The following is a 20576-nucleotide window of genomic DNA, read 5'->3' on the forward strand; positions in this document are numbered from 1 at the left end:
ACCGCGTTGTTTTCAAGTTTTTTATACAACGTACAACAATTCCTTTATTTTTGTGAGGAAGCCTAATCGTATTCCAAACACGGATAATTTCGGGAGCAATATTGCACACTTCCCACCAACCCGGACTCCGCACTTTCAATGTGCGAGTGATCAAACTGCTACTGAAAACTGCGAGCTGTAAAATCGCGTCGAACTAACCAATCTATGAGAAGAATTTAACAGAAGAATAGTAAGTGTGCAGTGCTGTTAGAATCCAGTTTTTAGTGCCACAAGCAATAATATCGTAGAGTCTTCGAGTTGATGCTCGAGTGATATTTCGCGTGCACCGGAAATAATTTATAACATCCATCATTGCTGGTAGATTATCACACAAAAGCATTTTTCTCAAAATACAAACAATGCTATCCTTCTGCAGCTTTGCTTTAGGAGCTATTGCTTCTACTGATGTAATTACATACTCGGCTTTGGTCACGAATAATGAGTTTTCTTAGCTTAGAATACTCGCAATTTGATCACAAATAGTAATAATATACTTGAACCAATTGAATACGTCAAATAACGAAAAAAAGTTGCATGGAAAAGCAAGGCCTCCTAGGCGAAAAAGATCTGTTGTGTTATGGCCTATGAAAATTAATTTTATTCGTGTTGGAATTCTTTCTTCGATAAGTCACTATAAAAGGTACAGCTTATTAAAACTGCTAAAAATGTCAAAAAGTTGTTTTTACAAAAACTTGAATAACTGACGTCTCTTTAGTGGTGACCTGGAACAGTAATATCATTAACCGAACACGCTATCCCGATTTGGCAACCCCATGAAATTGGTTTTCTTTTCTGATATCTTTTCAAAAGTCAGTAGTTGTTTAGTGTTTCAATGTACCAACAATACCTTAAAATATTACCTCTACAAATTATCCAAATTGCGACGGATAAAATCAGGAATAGAAACGATAAAGGGTTATCAGAATTGAAACATTAATATTAAAATCCCGCTACCGAGGTACAGGATTTCGGACATGGCCAATAAAACAGTATTCAGTAATCAATCACAATTAATTTGTGTTATTTTCTGTGTTTTTTTTGTATTGACATGCGTTCGGTTTTGGTAGTGGCTTTGAACATTTGGATTCACCGCAGTGTATGAATTTAAAGTACAATCTGTTTCGTACATATCTGTTATACAATGTGATAAAATTACGTATTTTCACGTAATATAATTGTGTGAGTGCGTATGTGTCGGAGTTTTGTTCTCGAATAACTATTTCGAAACTTATTTGCCTATGGATTTGTTGTTACAAAATATGTGCCAGACACTAGTTTAATCCAATTGACTACATACTCTAAAACGTGCATTTCTGAGTTTCAGTTAAAAAAATTGGAATAAAAACTAATTTGATTTTTCAGTATTGGAATCGAGGTGGTTTGCTTTTCTTTAGTAGATGTCCTGTAAACATGTGAAAAATCAATTGTGGAAAATGGTTCATCGACGGTAGAAAACAGTATGAATGCTTGTTTTTCGAGGAACTGGTATAACTTGCGCCCTTTTCTACTTTTCAGTTTTGTCAATCAGCGATTTTATAAGAAATTCATAATTTTCAATTGAAAATTGTATTACTAACTTGTTAGTAATTTTATACACTACATGCTGTAGTCATCGATTACATAGATTTGTTATACCTGTGTGGTTGGGTGAATATGTAATTTGCCTGTTTGCTGCGTGTTCAATTAAAATTCGATCGCTAACGTGTACACCACGTTCATTTAGATATATCTAGTGGAGCTGCTTCGTGAATTTCATATTCAGCTTTAAAGTTAACGAAACTATAGGAAAACTACATAATATTCAGCTAGCTTTCGCATATGTGGTTTTATTTATTTTTTCACTAGTGGAAATGGGGCTTTTTCGACACATTTTATGTTCTAATCTGTATTCATTTTTTACAACATTGTTATTGTCTTTATAAAATACGCTACCACGGATGGGTAACAGTTCTAGCGTGTTATAGAAAAAAAACTGCGCCATACGCTTTGAGTGGGTGTGGTTTAGGAACAGGAAATTTCAATTTAGGTATTTTCTTAGAGCCATGTATAAAAAATGAGTAGTATAATACAGTCTTAGATTTTTTAAGTCGTGTTACATAACATTTTGATGACACGGACGAGTGATTTTGAAAAATATTCCACCATAATAAAAAAAGGATGTCATCTTTTTTAATTGCGAAAATCGTTTCACATAACGTATTAATTACTACGATTATTTCGAGATGTGCTTTTATGGTTAAAGAAATATAGTTTTATAGACTGTCTCTGTTCACTACCACTAACAGTTTTGACGCATTCTAAGATTTTGTTTAGAGGGACTTTGGAACGGTTTGTCCAGAATTTCCTCTCAAAGTGAATTTTGACAGTATGCTTATTGGCCCTTTTCAAAAAAAACGCGAGCCTTCTACCCGTCGACACACACCACCTACCGTTAGTTGTCATGACACAATCTCCTAGATGCCTGGTAATGCCGGTAGCTTCGAGCTAATCCAGTGCCAACGCTGTTTTATCACAGGATTAATATTTCCGACTTGTGCGAGTATTGGCTCCATCGGGAATGGTCTACACACCTAGGAAACACCAATGCGGATGCAATGACTATAAACTTCTGCAGAATAATTTAGGACTAGTTATAGAATAATTTCATAGTAAAACGACAGCTTGTTTACCCGGCGTGAAGTACGTCGATGAAGCGAGCCCTTCGCCGAAAACGAAATGCATGCCAACGCAAACTTCGCCGCAAGTGATCGCCGGCCACGAGTCACGACTTTCAAGTTGCCAGTGACGCATATCAGCATCTCAACGCTGTCGTACGTACAACGAGTTCATGTAGGCTTACCAAGCAACTCCGAAGGACTCTGGAACTTTGTAAATTCTAAAAGGAAATTCCTGCATTCCTTTCGATGTTTACCTCGATGGAAAGGCCGCGTATTTCATTGCAATAGCTTGTGAATTGTTAGCCAATCATTTTGCTTCCGTCTTTGCTCCCTGTTCAGCGTATGATCAGGGAACCGATTACTAACTGTTCCAAAAGATCACTGATTTAAGTACCTTCTTGGTTTCATCCGAAATTACGTCAGCTTATATCATGTTACGCACGGAACGCTTTGTGTGACATTGGGCTCTTGTGTATCGGCTCCATTTTCAATAGATCGGGTGTATCGCATGGCAGCAGGTGGTCCAGGTGCAAGCTCATATTTGCCGACGATCTTAAGCTGTACTTAGTCATTCGGTCAGTCGAGGACTGCCGCCGCCTGCAAGCACTATGGAATCGCTTTGTGAGGTAATCTCGAAAGAAGCAGCTTACTGTAAACATTCGCAAATGCTCCATGAAAGAACGATTTGTTTATCTTCGATTAGAGTACCGATGGGGTTACGCTACAGAAACTCAATGAAATCTATGATCTGGGTGTAATTCTTGACCACAAACTGTCCTTGAATTCTCATATAACCAACATAATTGCGAAAGCAAATCGGCAGTTTGAGTTCATTTCACTGGATTTTATAAATCCGTACTGTCTAAAATCTCTATACAGACAAATCCTTGAGTGTTGATGTTTAAAATTGGAAAGAGTACATGAAAGGTTCATACGCTTAGCTCTTAGGTTCATACGCTTAGCACTTTTTTGCGCTGTCATTCGAACAAGACCGTGTTCGGTCCAGCTCGATTCTTTGGAACTTGCCTGGGCATGACCCGCAAAATTTACCATTGTTTCGTGCTCAATCTCTTACCTTAGAATGTCATCGTAGTATCCGTGGTGAAAATTTTAAACGGAGAACGCGATAAGCCCGAATCGCTATCCCGTTTAAATTTCCAAGTAGCGAGAAGAACACTGGATACATCAATATTATTTCCGAGATTCCACGAACCACTGTCTTCAATGATTCGGACCTTTTCTCATGCAGACAGTGCTTTTGAGTTTGACTCCTCGTATCAGTATCAATACAGATAGGATTTATCAACCGGATAACAAAACTTGACCTGAATCAATGTTAATATAACGACAGGTTACCGTGTACAATAGTTGACAATAAATTACAAATTACAACAAAAAACATTGAGGATGTATACTGGCTTCAACCGCTCTATTACACGTTAGACCGCTTAGCACTACAATAATGCTTTGCTTTTTGAAATCCGTAATACCAGAACAGAGTAGGCAAAATCGAAGCTGTCCAACGCACGTTTCTTAGCTAGCTCTTTGACATCTCCTACGCAGGACCACATTCCAACTGCCGAACTGCGATAATCGCTGACAGTTAATATAGCTTGGCCCTCTCAGTATCCAAGTCCAATTACTCTCGAACTTACTGTCTCCCTAGTAAATTGCTCAACAATTCTCAAACGGCTGGTTCTTCAAGTGCACAATCAAATTCTATGAAGAAAAACATTTTTCCGCAATTATCTTTTCACAGAGCCTACTACAATCGTTACAACGCTGTTGACGAACTTTAGCGTTCTCTGAACAGAGGTGCTATCGGATTCGATTCACACTATATTGCCGACGGGTCCTACTCGCATTACCGAGAATAGTGCCACTACGCTCGACCTTTTCATCACGGATTCACCTAGTACCGTAATCAAATCGAAAGCACCCACGATTCACGAAGTGATCTATCTTTTAACTAACATAAAGGTACGCAATCCTGTTGCGCAGGCCATTGCAGGGAACCTACGTGGAATCGACCAACTACAACTCCAGGTGGCTTTAACCCTTAAATGCATGGAACTCATTTTTCCTTGGTACTCATTTTTCTGGATGAATACAACTTATACCTCTTGTTAAGGCTTTATATCACGGAATCCGATATGTTGCCAAATTTGCGATCGTTTTACTACGAACCGGATGTGAACAGGAAAATAAATTCGCTGAGTAGAGAGTTGAGAGGCCTCTTGTAGCACTTTTCTCGTGAAACGGGAGTATGAGAAGTCCCTTCCTGGCTACATCATGCAGCACATGCAACGTGGCCGCCAGGAACGCTCCGCTAGTTTCATTGTCCCCAACCATACGACATCCAGTAGCAAAAGTGTGGTAGTGCACGGGCCATCAAGCTGGAATGCACTTCTGTTAGCGCCTTCAAACAAGAGCATCGACAGGGCGCGTTTAAACGTGCAATGATAAGGCTAAACTAAGCTTATGTTACATTGCAACTCAAATTTTATTTGCTCTGATCAAGTAACTTATATTCAAAGCATATTTCCTTGTCCTGATACTAGGTGTAAACTGTCTGAATACCGTATTCAATATTATTGTAATTATAATTACTTGAGGAGAAGTAGTCTAATAACCACCAAGCATGGTGTATATACGAACAAACAAAAAAAAGTGATCTGCATATCTCCCAGAACGCAAGCATTCGTCAGTTTTATCAGCGGTCGATTGGTATCGTGAAATTACTCTATTTTACCCCGGTTCCAGTAGATCGATTGCCAAATCCGAAACGTGACTGTCTGGCCAATCTTTGGGTAACTCTACTGGAACATAAAGTAGCTACGGAATTTGCGTTTCGACTTCGTCTCATCAGAATTCGACACTAACTCAGCGAGTGAAACAATAAAGCGGCGACAGTAATCTCCGCGTCATCATTCATGCTTAAAACTCGTTCCGCATCTGTATCATCTCCTACACAACCCATAAACGCATAAGAGTCCCATGTGGATTTTTGTCGAAAATGAGTTATCCGTTGGATTGTATTCTGTATCACCACTGAATCACACTGCACAAATAAGATTACCGGGTTTGTTCAGAAAATATAAAAAAATACCAAAACATGGTTGTCCCATGCATTTGGCTCAATGGATGGGACAATCTTTCTCAGCTTGCTGTTTTTCAACATGGGACTCTTATGCTGTTATGGGCAGTACAGTGAGAACAAAATCCTGCAAATTGAATAAAGGAAACAGCATAATTTATGACCAATTGTCGAACGAGGTTTACCATCAAGTGACACCCAAACTGCGCTCGGTATATCTATATAGGCGTCTCACAGGTCACCATATCTAGTAAATCCCTGTTAACCCCCCGACAATGCCGTTATCATCTACGCTTAGACGACATTTTGCGGAAAGTTGTGCAGTGCACAACGCTACTTCCGGAGTGGTAATCAATACCAACTCTAAGTCCCCTTGCTGAATTCAACCACATCAGGTTTTTTTTGAAAATGGTTTTAAAAACTCGTTCCAAATAAAATATGCGCAACGGTACGATGATGCACGCAAACGGTCAAAGGATTTTTATGATAGCATCATCTTAAAAAGGGGAAGGCACGAAGAACGAATTCATGTTCAACACAGTTTTTATGAAGTTCATTTTCAAATACCACAGTTATAGCTGTTTTGGATACAGAAAGTTTGTCGAAAGCAAAAATAGCAAAAACTCAGATGATTCGCATTTCTAATACCAAAAGATCCACACTATTGCGGTAGCAGACAAAGGGTTAAGTCGCCGGTAAACTCTAAGCTTGCTCACATGACCCTCTTCCACGCTTTTCAGAACGTTCTTCCTTCAACTTTTTGCTCTCCCTTGAGTACTATGGCTCTTAATATTGAAAAATATACTTCACTTTCTAGTCCATTGTCCATTGAATGTAATGTGGTGATTTATATAAATAATAGAAAAGATAATTAAACTAAGGGATGCTTTTTACAAATGTTGATATTATTTACTACAAGAATAAGCTACAGAACCATTTAACTTGTCTGAAAGTATGTCATAGGAATGATTAATTATACTAGTTCCTTCGAAATGTTGGGAACAAAACTTCTCCTTTGGCCGCGATCAAAATGTACACGACGACGCATCCTCCAATAAAATTGTTACCATATACCGACCCACTCGAACTCTAGCGTTAAACACTATTACTTCGAACTTCCGAAATAAAATAACATCTTTGTAGGGAATACATATAATACTACAACGCGTGCCTTTTATATTCTATGCGATTTAACTCAGAATAAGATGCTTGTATTGTTTTTAGAAGCTCTCTAAATGTTTTATCTGTAATCAGCAGTTCAAATTGCTGCACGAACCTGGCAGGCAGAATAAGTCTTCGGATAGAACTAACAAACAATATTGTTCAGCATAAATTAAACCTACCTCACTAAGTTATCTATACAATTAGATAATAAATAAGTCATTGCTCAACGAATTTTTCCTACAACCGGCTTAAAAAATAGTGATATGAGCGTATAATGTACAAACTATCCATAGCTTTGCATTGGTCGTTGTTACGTTTACAACAAAAAATAATTTAACAAATTAACATACGACGGCAAGAAAATTAGTCTCCATGTGTTTTTTTCTGATGGATGCCATCCTAAACCAATGTTTTATTAGTTGCCTGACAGCTGACTTAAACCACCATTTGACCTGCGTTAAGCCAAAGCGAACTGAGCGCCATAATTTTTTCCTGGTATTTTTAATGAAAAAATTAATTTTTCGATTATTTACCATTATCATAGAAAGTTTAAGGGTACTTATTTGCTATCGATTACTATATCAGTTCTCAGAAATAAATTGATGTAGGTGTTTATAGTGCTACATTAGCTGCGATAGCGATTTTAATGAAGGTACCTCCAAATGGCGCTTGGTCCTCTTTGGCTTAACACAGGCCATTTCATATACCTAGTTCCAATCCACTGCCTAACAGTAACCGTTCATATTTACACAAATTCCCCGCTTAAAAAAGTGCATACATATCTTCTAGTAACGATCACAATCACTATCATTTCCAGTGTGTTTTTTTTCTCTAGTCTAATACTCTATTCCTGTCTGTAGGCTATCTACTCCGCTAGTATGTTTGTCCGATAATATATTGTAGGTGTGTCGTTTGTGCAGAGATGTACCATTCTACAAGCTACGACTCACTCCATCAACTAAATCTAGTAATTTCTCCTGTGGTCCTTTTTCGTGATGATAAAAAATGTGATTTTGACTACTTTCTATCGAGGACACGACAAGAAAAAGGTTGTTGGAAATTTGTCTTTACATTCAAAAGATTTTAGTTTCCTACCACAGAAATGAAACTTTTTTTATATGTTAAATAAAGTTTGTGTTGTATCAAATTTTGTCCTTTTGTTCTGTATTGGTATTGTTTATTCTTGTTAATGTGTGTATGTGTGTGTAAGGCATTAGAAGGAAGAGGAAGAGCAATTGTTTTGCTGCTTACTTACACATTGAACGCGCTAATTGTGCTGAGCCCGTTTTCCGAGCATGTAGTTTTTCCATCGTTCAGCAGTTTGTGATATTATTGGATCCGGATCAATAGTGGCCAGCAGCAGCAGCTGATTCACGTGGGTCGCGTGATAGTCCCACCGGGCCAGATTAGGGGCAATACCTAAAACAAATCAAATTACTCATTTCACTGAACGTAACATGCATGCCTTCAACTTACCCAATGTGAAGTGCCTTAGATCGTAGCTGGTACCCGATCCGGTATCGAACAGTAACAGCATTTTTTTCAACGAGACCATTCCCTGCTCTAACAGAGCGGCAGCTTCGTGTGACTGATTCGCTGGTGCCGTTGAGTTGAGATCATACAACCCCAACAACGAATAGATAAACCCATTCAGTACAAACGAAGGCGGAGTCGTGGGATACTCTTCGTACCAAGCGTACTTGCCAAGAAAAGTCGCCAACACTCCTCCCTGGTAGGATGGTATCCGAAATAACTTCAAACCATCGAGCGCCGCTTTTAGATACCGCTTGTCACCCCTCGAGTGAAAATACGCTCTAGCGAGTAGTGAAATCGCATGCCCTTGGGACATAGCCGAATACCATCCACGGGAAAGCTCCCCGAAGCCTGAACCCAGCTTCCTCCGCACGGGAATAGGCCAACCACCAGTGCTTTGATCTTGATGCCGGATCAACCACTCGGCCGCATCGTAAAAATGACTGATATGTTCGCTGGTCGACAAAGTTAAATTGTCGAAACTTCCATTCCCAAGAAATGAAACCTCAACGACCTTCAGTTCAGTTCGACGCATCTTACGTCGTTTTTCTGTAGTGATATACTGGGGCAAACCCTTCTGAAGGTCTACAAACAAATCCCGCGTTAGTCTCCTCCAATTCGATGTACTGTTGTAGCCAAGCCCATAGTAAATATTATCATCCTGGACGCTGATCATCAAATCCGCTAGAATGTAGATAACATTGTACAGCTTTTGAGTTTCACGATTTTGTAGGGTCACCGTGAAACTTGAATTCGGCCTGAGCAACAGATTTACACTCAACACCAGATCCAGCACGTGATCCATCGGTAGTGATATCGCGCTGTCGAAGTGCTTTCCCGTTGAGAAATTCACCACCGTCGTATCTTTACCCTTCACATACACTCTACTCAGAGAGCTGTTTTTCGGGACTCTCCAATCTGCCAGCTCCTTATCACCGTCCTCCACAATTTTCCGCCTTGGTTCCGGTTCTGTTAAATTCTTACTGTAATGTGAGAGCCCGAATTGGGCGATCTGTGTTGCATAAAAATACCCCTGGCTCTCCCATTGCGTAGAAATCGGAACCCCCTCCACAGCGCTAATACATTTAACCCGGTCCCGCATTTCCACGTTGTAATTTTCGAAGTACATGAAAATCCCTTTCGGATCATAGGTCCCCTTCGGATTGTTAACCTTTCCATAGCTGTGGGACCAATCGAACCGCTTTGCTCCGTCCACCGTATTGAGCGAACCGTACACCTCAAAGTACTTGCTGAGGAAGGAGAACGGAAGGTACACCTCATCTCCTTCTCGTCGGCACCCTATCGTATACTCCTGATTGACGACACAGTCGATCTCCTCCGTCAGTTCCAGCTGGTTGTCTGCTACGATACCATAAAACATAATGATTAGTTTTGGGAGGTTAAAACTTCTTGAAAACTTACTTCTATCGTAACGGCGATTCCATTTGGGCACCAGTCCACGTGCGAACGGCAAATCTCCACCGCAATTCGTCCACAGGGTGAACGTGATCAGAACTACGGCGAAGCACAGACAGATCAGCAGAAACTTCAGGTTGAGACGCATCATTACAAGAAAAAATCTTGTCTGAAATTAAACAAGTTGGAAAAGCGATTTATTAAAAAAATAAAAAATAGAAATATAGTTGGACATCTAAGATGTATCCCAATTCATAGCGCACTTCTTTGGTATACTATTTCGCTTGGTGCGCATCCTGATCGAAATTTAATAACTATAATATTTGCTGATATTTTCAAATGGTCGCCGATGGTGAACTCACCCTACTCTAACCGATAGTTCCCCGACGAAGGAGTTTCTACCGGCATCGATACCCGCTTCCTTGAGCCATTTAGCTCCTAGCTTTGTCGGTATCTACTCGAATGTTAACCGACGGCGAACTACCCTAATCCGACTGAGAGTTTCTCGGCAACGGAATTTCTCTCGATACCGGTGCTTGTTTCGTGAGCCAATTAGCTCCCATTTTCATCATGATTTTGTAGGATAGTCCACGGGGGCAAATCTACCCTGCTGTGAATTCTCCGGCGGTAGATTTCTCCCGATACCGATGTTCGTTTCCGTAAACCATTTAGCTCCCGATCTACTCGATCTAGTCCCCGTCGGTGGATCTAGTCTACTAAACGGGTCAGCCAATGGATGCTAGGGTCTGGCCAGCAATTCCGGGTGTTTTTCGACACTAATCACTCTAATCCCCAACGGTGGATCTAATCTGCTCACGAGCTACCCGGTAGGGTGTCTAGGTCAGTCCAGCGAATCTGGTAAAACCTGACGTCCGGTTCACTGGCGCCCTGACGACCCGAGCCCGATGCTACGTCGCGACTACTCAACTGCTCCCCGGCGATGGGCCTAGTCTACACCGACGGAGAGTTTCCCGGCGGCGGAAATTCTCCCGAAAGCCGATTTGTGGTTTCACGGTGACGTTCTAGCCAGTGACGCTACTTTGTTGGTCCCTTCGCCACTTCCTCTGCAGCTCGGAGAGTATACACTGGTAACAACTCTGTTGACAGCGTCCCAAATATGCTCGTCGTGGTATATCTCTTCGACGAAATTATCGACTGTCACACTAGGCATACCCTTACGAATCTAGGGCATTCGAAGACCACGTGTTCCAGTGTCTCCTGCACGTTCTCACGCTCCGGGCAACGGGGTAACGAAACGTGTCTAAACCGATGCAGGTACTTCCGAAAGCATTGTACTACTCTTGCTGCCACTTAGCCAGTGCGTCTCCTTGCATTACGCGCATTTTTTCTGCTGGTAGCATTCTACGTCCTCAGCCAGAGTGATGCTGATAGGGATCATCCCGGCAATTGCGCATACCGCCCCCAACGATATCGTTCTGTACGCACTCGTGACACGAACAGCCATTAGGCGAAACGTGCTTGCCTATTTCGTCCGATTCCGCTTTGAGTTCGGCGCAGTAGCCCAGGCCGGTACACCATACCTCAGTATTGAGGATGAGACACCCGCCAGGAAACGTCTTGTGCTGCATCTTGCTCCTCCGTTATTTGGCATGATCCTTACATCCTTACAGAGGCGCAGTAACGATTACTTCTTCTCTTTTGCTTCAATGCTTTTTCCGCGCTCGCGATGACTGTGCGGATGGCGTCCACCGTCGATATCCCTTTCCAGAACCCGAACTGCCTTTGTGACAGTCCGTTCTCACTTTCAGCGTAGATCGTAAGCCTGTTAAGGATGACCCTTTCCAGAAGTTTACCAAGAGTATCCAGCAGGCATAAAGGCCGCTACGATGCTGGATCTCCCGGTGGTTTCTCTGGTTTTGGCAGCAACACCAGCTTCTGGATCTTCCATCTATCCGGGAAGTAGCCATCGTCCAGGTATTTCTGTTGGACTATACTGAACATTTCTGGAAACGCTAGGATCCCGGTCTGAAGTATCACGTTAGGGTACCGTCAGGATCGGGAGCTTGCTTCGCTTTCAGCCCTTTTGGAACTATAAGGAGCTCGCCGTTGGAGACTCAAATGTGACCAGTATTTCCACCGTCTTCATCGACGTACGATGTAGGTAACCATGCGGTTGGCTCGTGCTTCGGGAAAAGCCCTCCACGGTAATCTTCATTTTTACAGCGCACATTTCGACTGGCATCCATGGACCTTTGACCCTGGCCAACACGACACGGTAAGCATTGCCCCACTATCTTCAAAGTGGCCCTGGCCGCCCGAAATGTTGCGTTACACTCTTCTCTGGCTGCCTCCAATCTTGCTCTGCACGCGTCTTTTGGCTTTTAGGAAGGCAGCCCGGAGAATGTTGTGCCTTTCGTTCCACCAGTACGCCGAAGGCCGGTAGTTCCTCTGCTCCATTTTCCTTGGCATGTTACATCACATGCCTTCGCCACTGTTTCCGACAGCTCCTCGGTACTCGGAATTGGAGTAGCGCTGTCAGCACCAAGTGCATCCGCAAAAAGTTCCTTATCGAAGTCCTTTATTTTCCATTTCCGCTCGCCAGTCCTTACTATCGGCGTTACCGTACAATTCTGCCGACCAATGGTGTAGTGGATCGCCTGGTGGTCGCTATTTGTGTACTGCTCACTAACTCACCAATTCATGTTATCCATCAGCGAGGGACTGCAGAATGTCATGTCGATGATAAATTTCTGACCATCTTTACGGAATGTGCTAGCGGAACCTTCGCTACACAGTCACTGTCCAGCTAGCCAGGGTTTCCAAAAAGCTGTAACCTCTTATATTGGTTAGCCTGCTACCACCCTCCACGGCCTATGAGTTAAAGTTTCCTATAACAACCAGCGTTCGTCCGACTAACGAGTTGGTTAGTGCGTCCAGCATGGTGCTGCCCTGGTGCCCATTTTGGAGGAGCATAGTAGCTACAGACGAATACGCCGTTGATCCTGGCAATCACGAAGCCTTCGTGTCTGCTGTCTACCACCTCTTGGACAGGGAAGCCGCCCATCACTTGGAATGCCAGCATTCCTGCACAATCCACCTTCGTTTCTGTTGTCGACTGTCACAACATTTTCTGCGCAATGATTGAGATTAAGCTGGGTTATCTTCATCACTGTTGGCCTGCCTTCGCCTTTATGTATGCAGGGCATTTGAAGCCGCCCGTAGTATGGTCGTTTCCGTTCTCCTGTTTGCAGATCACGCGCCATGGTAGCTTCGTGTCCCTTTCCACCGCATTTTCTACACAGTGCAGACCTGTCCGGGCTCTTGCAGTTCCTCGCCTGATGTCTAAGGCCCAAGCAAGTGAAGCATCGCTCCTCTGCTTGGTGACTCGCGGAGCTACTCTCAACGAGCACACCGACCAGCCGACATTTATCTTGCCGGTCTCCGTCAGCTTGCTGACACTGACCATCGGTAGTCGAATCGCCGCCGTTACATCTTTTTTGTACTGCTCGATCAGTGCACCCCTCAGTTCTTCTATGGTCGTTATCTCGTCTAGACCCTTGCACTCGACTACGGCTTCTTGCGGCAGGGCTCTCACGTTCGCTTCGCTGCCCAAGGATTTAACAACGAGCTCGCGGTAGGTCTTGACGGAAGGATCCTTCTTCAGTTCGAAGATCATCTCGCCCTTCTGAGTGCGTCTCGTTTTAACGACGTTCTCACCCAGTTCCTTCAGCTCTGAGTCCTCCCAGAGTGCTGGTACTCCCAGTGGCTACCGGTTACGTAACCGGTGATCACTGCAGCTTACCACTCCTTGCAAACACAATCGCGTCCTCCTTTGCTTCGCGTGCCTCTCCAATCATATTTATTTTTTAGACTTCTCCATGCTGTGGGTCCCAACTCCAGGTCACTAACTCAACTCGTTGTATGTAGTCGTTAATTGTAATCCATTGGTTATCTATGCAAGCAGTGATGGCAATCGAGGGTTGAACACGATCCTTCATGAAGATCGAGTCCTGAGCCGGATCAGTGTTAATCAGGAATGTTACAGCTGAACCTACTACCACAGTTTCGAACATACCTGGAGGCCTGCTAATGTTTTACCGATACGGAGCCGGTCGCTCCGTTGGTCTACTCACCGTTTCAAGTCGGTATCATCTTTCCTTACTCAGGAAGTAGATCAGCACGCTTGTCAGCCCAAAGTCGCCGTCTAATTGGTGATCCGTGCCCTGTCCGTTTACATTCGTCATGACTAGTATGCCGTAATCAGATGTTACTGGCGTCGATCCTGGTGTGCGTGTTGACACTCTGGCTGGGCTAGGGTGCTTTTATTGCTAAGATCTTTGATTACTGCAATCTTAGAATCTTAGCAGAAGCTGTACAGGCTCGTTTCGTCGATGTTCTTTTCGGAATTATGCCTTTTTGAGGTTTAGCAGAGCCCAAATCTTCGGAAGTTCGGAGGAGGGGGCCCCTGAACGCCTGTCCCTGCTCCCTTCAATTTATGTGTGTAAGTGTATGCGGTCAAAGATATCACTCACTTTCCTCAGAGATGGCTGAGCCGATTTTCAAGCTAGCGCCGGATTGACACTAGCTCCCAAAAAAACGAAATCGCTCTGAGCAATCCCGTAGTTCTGCTTGATGTCCCGCAATAAAATGCGGTCAACCTAGCGCAAGCTTAGTCCTGTTACTAAGTTAATGTCGGATTCAGATGAGACGAAGTGGAAACGCAAATTCCAAAACTAATTATTATATTCTGTGCAATTATGCAGCACTATTTTCTTCAAAGCATCTTATGAAGCCTAGCGATGTACGGCATACTTGTCCCAAACGTATCCTTAGCTATATAAAACTATGTAGTACCCGGCTGAGGCAACACATGTGGATAAACAAACAGCAATCGTCCCAACTAAAATCGATTCGGACAATTTGTAACATGTATTGCAAACAGGGACAACCATAATTAACAAACTGAAACGTGCTAGCAGGGAACATGTTCCCATAAAAAGCAGAAGCGGTAGCAAAACAACAAATTCGATCCGTCGCAGTTTCATTAATCAACATCGATGTCATTTTTTTCTCTTCTGAACCTCCCACCATTGTCCAGCCATCCGTGCTGGATCACAACAGCATAAATAAATCAAGGAGGCGAAGAAAAATAGAAAAATGCTCTCATGGATACCTACTGTAAATTAAAAACATGAATAATATATGTCATACTGGTCATATTGGATACAAATTAGTCAGATTTCTGCTGTATAGTTAGTTCGCTCTCGTCGAATCATCGTTGCACGGTTTTTTGCTATTTTACCTGTGTTACCTGAATAAAACACCTTACCTAAGCTAAATACCGCAGTGAAGCGCAGCGACAGAGGGGCGTTTTCTACATGCAACGATGACGACAGCGAAAAAAGAAGAAAGATGCTGATATCATTATCAGCAATTCGAACGCATCACTAAAATCTACGGTCGGAAAACACCAATTTCCACCCTGAACTGGCCGCGTCCGATTGACCAGAATTCGCCAATTTCCTCCTCCATTTGCTATAAATAGAACCCCGAACTCGGGGATGCTCAGTCGAAAGCCGCATTTCAAAACACTCCCACATATGATTGATCGCCACAGATTGTATGCGGAATATAAATAAAAATATTATTTTCTTTTCCCCGCACGCCCCGCCAGAGTGGCAGCAGATGTAAAACAAGTACTTACTTTATGCTGATGAGTTGGAGCGCTGAAGCCGTTCCGCAGTATGATGGTCATCGGTAGTTGTTATTCCTAGTCAGTATGATTATACGATTCCTATGGGACAATAAATTCCCCTAATTGCAAAAAGATTCATTTTTGCAGTTATCCTTATTTGCTGCACTAATTTTTGCGTGAATCGATTACTCTTCCTTTGTACCATTAAACCACATTTTTTTCCGATCAAACTTGTAAATAAAATTACGTTCTCTGGAGAAAATTCTAATACTCTAAAAATAATCTGACTTTCCTCAGAGTACTCCTTCAATAACGGAAATCCGGTCTCATCCCGATAAACACTTCTTCGTCGGAAGCTAGCCTTTCACACGAGAACACCTTGCTTCCTACTTCACGTCTACTTCTGCAAATAAGCCGCTGACGTTTCCGCTAGTTGCCGATCGATTTTTCCGATTTTCCTCAAGGAACGAGCAAGCAAAAAACCAAGAGAGTTTTGTTTTCCTTCGCGATTATTTGTGATGAAAAGGATGAAAAAATACATCAATGCACTGCAGGAAGAACAAAACAAAATAAACTACCACGTCGAAATGAAACGCACCGGTGCGGCGAAATATGCTACGGGCGAAAGTATCGACTGCTCTTTTCGGCGACAGATGTCAGAAGTCGTTTGTTGACGTTTCGTAAGAATTGAGATTGATTTCATGAGGAGTTTTGATACCGACTTGCGTAGTGAAAGTTTCAATAGCCCCGTGGAAATAGCTTTGAATTGACTTCAAACTGGTAAGTGGCATATTTTGGAGTAGTAATAAACAGATAATTATAGCGCAAAGTTATGGCATTTTCGTTTTTGACTTTGCAGTACACCGGTGTGACACTCCTTGAAACTTTTGTTTAATATTTTTTTTACACTACACCGGTGTAGCATCGTTTGAAAGCAAAAAGGCTATGGCGTTACGTCCATTTTCGCGTTGTGAAAAATGCAAGACGATCTTCAGTGCTTATCTGGGGGATAAGAATGTAGCAAATACCCGAATAAAAAATCATTTCTCGAATAACTTCTGATCAGGTCGTATAACAGCAATGTCAAATGGTTTCATACAATATTGGTAAAACTAAATAAAAAAATCGGTATTTATCGGTTTGTAATTTATTCTTGCAACCAGTGGTGAATTAATGTGATATTTCTATCAACCGATTTTGTAGCGGTATTACTCAGTAATTGTCTAGTTGACTTCAAACTTTTCACGCTTCCTTTCAATCTTGCTAATATGAGTGTCTGGCCAGGTTCGGTTATTTTTCGGCATCGTTTCACCTGCCAACAAAGAAAAAATCTTTTGTCTTCTTTAACAGCAGAATACTATGGATGTTACACACCAATTTTTTTAACCGAATGCCTGCAAATTTTTTCTGAATTTTCATCAGCTGAATGTTTCAGCAATACCAGATACCGAAAAAATCAGCAATTTTAATTGAACCTGTTTGACAGATTCGTTTTGCTGAAAATTCAGTAATTCAAATTGTCAAATTGACAACGCAATTGCCGGATTCTCAGTATTTCGGGCGGGATTGCTGTAAACCCGGTAATTGCGCTGTCAATTTGACTTACAGAATTTTCAGCAAAGCGAATCTGTCAATCAGTTTCAATTGAAATTGCCGATTTTTCGGCATCTTGCATTGCTGAAATTTTCAGCTGATGAAAATTCAGCAAAATTTTGCTGAAATTGACAACCAAGTTTTGATGTGTAGGCAACACGCGTCCTAGACAATGGTCACGTCGGAGAGCAATTTGTTCAGCTCTTCGTCATTTCGAATTGCGTAGCTGTAGCTGACGGAGGATAATCCTGGGGTGGCATTGCGAAAAGAAAGGTTTTTTTGTATACAAGCTTGTACGAAAAAGTCAATTCGAATTGGTTGCATAATGTGACCCCTGGTCTTTTTGTTTCTACGCACTGCGTTTCTTGTCATCTACAACCGCCAACTAGACAGATGCTCCGGCACTGATACGCCTGGCGTGGTAGCCCTTTCTCAGCAGACGATGGATTCGCCCGACAGGAAACTGCAGACGGTTTTGTACTCTGTTCAGTTTACGTTCGAAGCCAAAAAGGCTACCCATCGAATGGAATCAGTTTACTTCAATCATCAAAGAGGTGAAGCTTCAAACAAAAACTATTCAAGATTTGCGGCTTGGTGCATGTCAGTAATGAGCTTCAATCAGATTATTAAAAATCGGTTGTGCTATGCTAATTTCGATCGGTTGGATATAAAAATAATAGTTGGTAAAGGAAAAGGTTTTCAAAGCTAATTCTTGGTTGATGGTTTGATAGCGCTGATAAGGGCTAATTTGCTTTCCAAAAAAACATTCACTGGGTGGAGATTTTCGTTTCAATTGGCCTCCGTTACTAGTACGGAGTTGCACAAACTAATTATTACAGTCAGTCCACGGAGTCAACTGAATCTTGATAATCACCTTCTCTCGATGTTGAAATGTAGTCTCCGATCATCCAACAAGGTTGACTAATAGAAACCGACTAAAATCACAAATCTTGTTCAAGATTTGCGGCTCGGTGACTGAAATTAGCGGTAACTAATCACGAACTGGCTTCGGTCGGTTGTTTCAAAACCTTGTTTTTTGTTGTGTATGCTACTTTCTACCCATCATAAATTAAAATAATTGCCTCTGCCGGTAGTAGGTAACGACACAAACTGATTCATCCACCAGTCATGTACTGCCGTTATATGCATATTTGTCCCATGTTCATTCCCTATATACATGGGACAACTAAGCGGATAACGGCAGTGTAACCCTCATAAATATTTCCCAGATTAAATCTATGCAGTACAGCAAAAGATATAGGCGTTTCCATCGTTTCATAGCTTGCTTTTTAAAATTTTGAAGATTGAAATCCTATATTGAAAGTTAAGTCGTTAGTCACGACAAAAATAAAGGTAATTAATCCGCGGGTCGCATAAGACTCTTCAAATATATATTTCCCGTTATGATTGTCGCACATATTTTGATATACAATACATAAAACAGCTAAATATGTACAAAGAAAGTTTATAATGTTGAACTTCTCACGGTTTTTGTCATTTTTGAACGAGTAGGATCTCATCATCCGGCTTAAAAAATTAATTCATAGTAAATTTTAGCTTACAATATCATTACAGCAGCAGTAATGGATACCGCGATTGCAGACAACTCATCTGGCAATCCCCTACCGTTAAATCAGGAGTACGCCTCAGCATACAAAGCAATTGATCCTGCCCCATATGATGATGACCTCGGGGCTGCCTTGATGGACTCTTTGCGGAATATGCCAGACCCGATGCTAAACAGTGCACCACGACCACGGGGCAAGAAAAATCCAGTTGTGACGCTGGATTCCATAAAGAAAGAACTAAGCTACGAATGTAAACTGTGTGGCAAGCGGTACCGCAAGAGTGCGGATTTCTTCCAGCACGAACTAACTCATGGAAAACCACTGCCATGCGATAAATGTTCGGAACATTTTTTCAAGGTAACTACTGCAATTTTATATAACATCGTCTGTAATTGAATTCTTGAATTTTAGCCATGGGAGCTCACCAAACATAGAATGGAAAAACATAGCGATTCCCAGTTGTATGAGTGTGAAACATGTAGTAAAACATTTATAGAAAATTGGCGACTATTACGCCATCTGCGAACCCATTCCAAGGAAAAGAAATTCAAATGCGAAATTTGTGGTGCGTTCTTGTAATTAAATATCGAAAACAATAATGCATTAGCTTTGTCCTTTTAGAAAAATCATTTGCCGAGAGTGGAAATTTGGCAAAACATAAGAAACAAGTTCATACAAAAGACCGTCCATTCAAATGTGATGTTTGTGATAAAACCTACCCTCAGAAAAAAGATTTACAGAGTAATTATTCTTGTGGTATTATTATAGTAATTATTTTCCTGTTATTGCATGTATGTTTTAAATCGTTTCAGGTCACATGGTCGTTCACACCATTAAACGTTTCTCGTGTTCGGTTTGCAAACTAGATTTCTCACTGTTGGAAGAGAAACGTGCTCATGTCAAAACGGTACATCCTAGCGAAGTAACTAAAAGGTCCTTCATTTGTGCGCTTTGTAGTGCTTCTTTCGACTGTAGAGCGAGATTGAAAGATCATTGGTTAACGCATGGTGAACGACGATTTAATTGTAAATTTTGCCCTAAAAAATTTCACACGCATGCGCGCCTCCGTAAACATATGCGCTCTCATAGGGTTGAAGAACATTCAAGGTAAGTTATGATTTCTGCTTTGTAACAATACAAATGCTAATTCCTACTATCCCATAAGATGCGAAATCTGCGCTAAATCGTTTTCTCAAGACTCCAACATGAGGCGACATATTGAGTTAATGCATATGCGCGACGGTCGTTACTTTTGCATGCACTGCCCACTCACCTTTACAGTTCCAGCAGAGTTGAAAGCTCATCGCGAAACGCACCCAAACGAGAAAGCGTACAAATGTTCTTTCTGTGAAAAGGCATTTTTTCACCATCAAAGTTTAGCTAATCACACCAAGTGCCATCGCAATCCGAAGCGTCATTTGAAGGAATTCATAACACCAGTATCGAGACAGCGACGAGTTAGAAAAAAGCCAAATATAGATATCAACGGTAGATTACCGGACGATATTTCCAGTACAGACAAATCTTCCAGCAACTCAGAGCTCGCAGTTCCCTTGCAACCTAAGAAACGGGGACGCCCTAAAAAAATTGTCACAGCGACTACAGATACAGTGGATGATGCATTGGACGAAGCACCGTCAAACAATGAGGATTTGTTGATCCCTTTACAACCCAAGAAAAGGGGACGTCCCAAAAAGGTTAAAGTAACAAACGAGCTGCCGCCAGTAAGTTTTGCGATTTCTGCGCAATCGTCGCTGATACCGACCTGCACCGAAATAATCAACGCTGCAGAACTAGTAGTGAAGACGGAACAGCCAGATTTAATAGATATTGGACCGACAGTTTTGCAGGAA

The 20576-nt window shown here is 41.9% G+C and overlaps 2 protein-coding genes across 5 annotated transcripts in view; one reads left to right on the plus strand and one right to left on the minus strand.

The window, feature by feature from the left end:
* Positions 1-7657: 7657 nt before the first annotated feature.
* On the minus strand, positions 7658-16114 carry LOC131691592 (D-glucuronyl C5-epimerase B-like). 4 transcript variants are annotated; one of them, XM_058978119.1, is made up of 5 exons: positions 15572-16114; positions 9913-10075; positions 8434-9852; positions 8213-8376; positions 7658-7942 (listed from the first exon to the last, which is right to left on the minus strand). In XM_058978119.1, exons 1-4 carry the CDS (start codon positions 15620-15622, stop codon positions 8225-8227), a joined length of 1785 nt encoding a protein of 594 aa, XP_058834102.1. In that variant the 5' UTR covers positions 15623-16114; the 3' UTR covers positions 7658-7942; positions 8213-8224. The 4 variants fall into 4 exon arrangements, with proteins under 4 accessions (XP_058834102.1, XP_058834101.1, XP_058834103.1 ...); XM_058978118.1 differs by having other exon boundaries at positions 7658-7981; XM_058978120.1 differs by having other exon boundaries at positions 7658-8376; positions 8434-9849.
* Positions 16115-16200: 86 nt separating this feature from the next.
* The window catches only part of LOC131688190 (zinc finger protein 25-like), a 57579-nt gene continuing 53203 nt past the window's right edge, over positions 16201-20576 (plus strand). Inside the window, exons 1-6 of the mRNA XM_058972360.1 lie at positions 16201-16342; positions 18731-19080; positions 19135-19288; positions 19345-19464; positions 19536-19830; positions 19889-20564. Of these exons, the coding sequence (XP_058828343.1) occupies positions 18739-19080; positions 19135-19288; positions 19345-19464; positions 19536-19830; positions 19889-20564 (1587 nt within the window). The 5' untranslated portion in view covers positions 16201-16342; positions 18731-18738. The remainder of the gene's footprint in view (positions 16343-18730; positions 19081-19134; positions 19289-19344; positions 19465-19535; positions 19831-19888; positions 20565-20576) is intronic.

The sequence above is a fragment of the Topomyia yanbarensis genome, chromosome 3 (assembly GCF_030247195.1).
Source record: "Topomyia yanbarensis strain Yona2022 chromosome 3, ASM3024719v1, whole genome shotgun sequence".
NCBI lineage: Eukaryota > Metazoa > Arthropoda > Insecta > Diptera > Culicidae > Topomyia > Topomyia yanbarensis.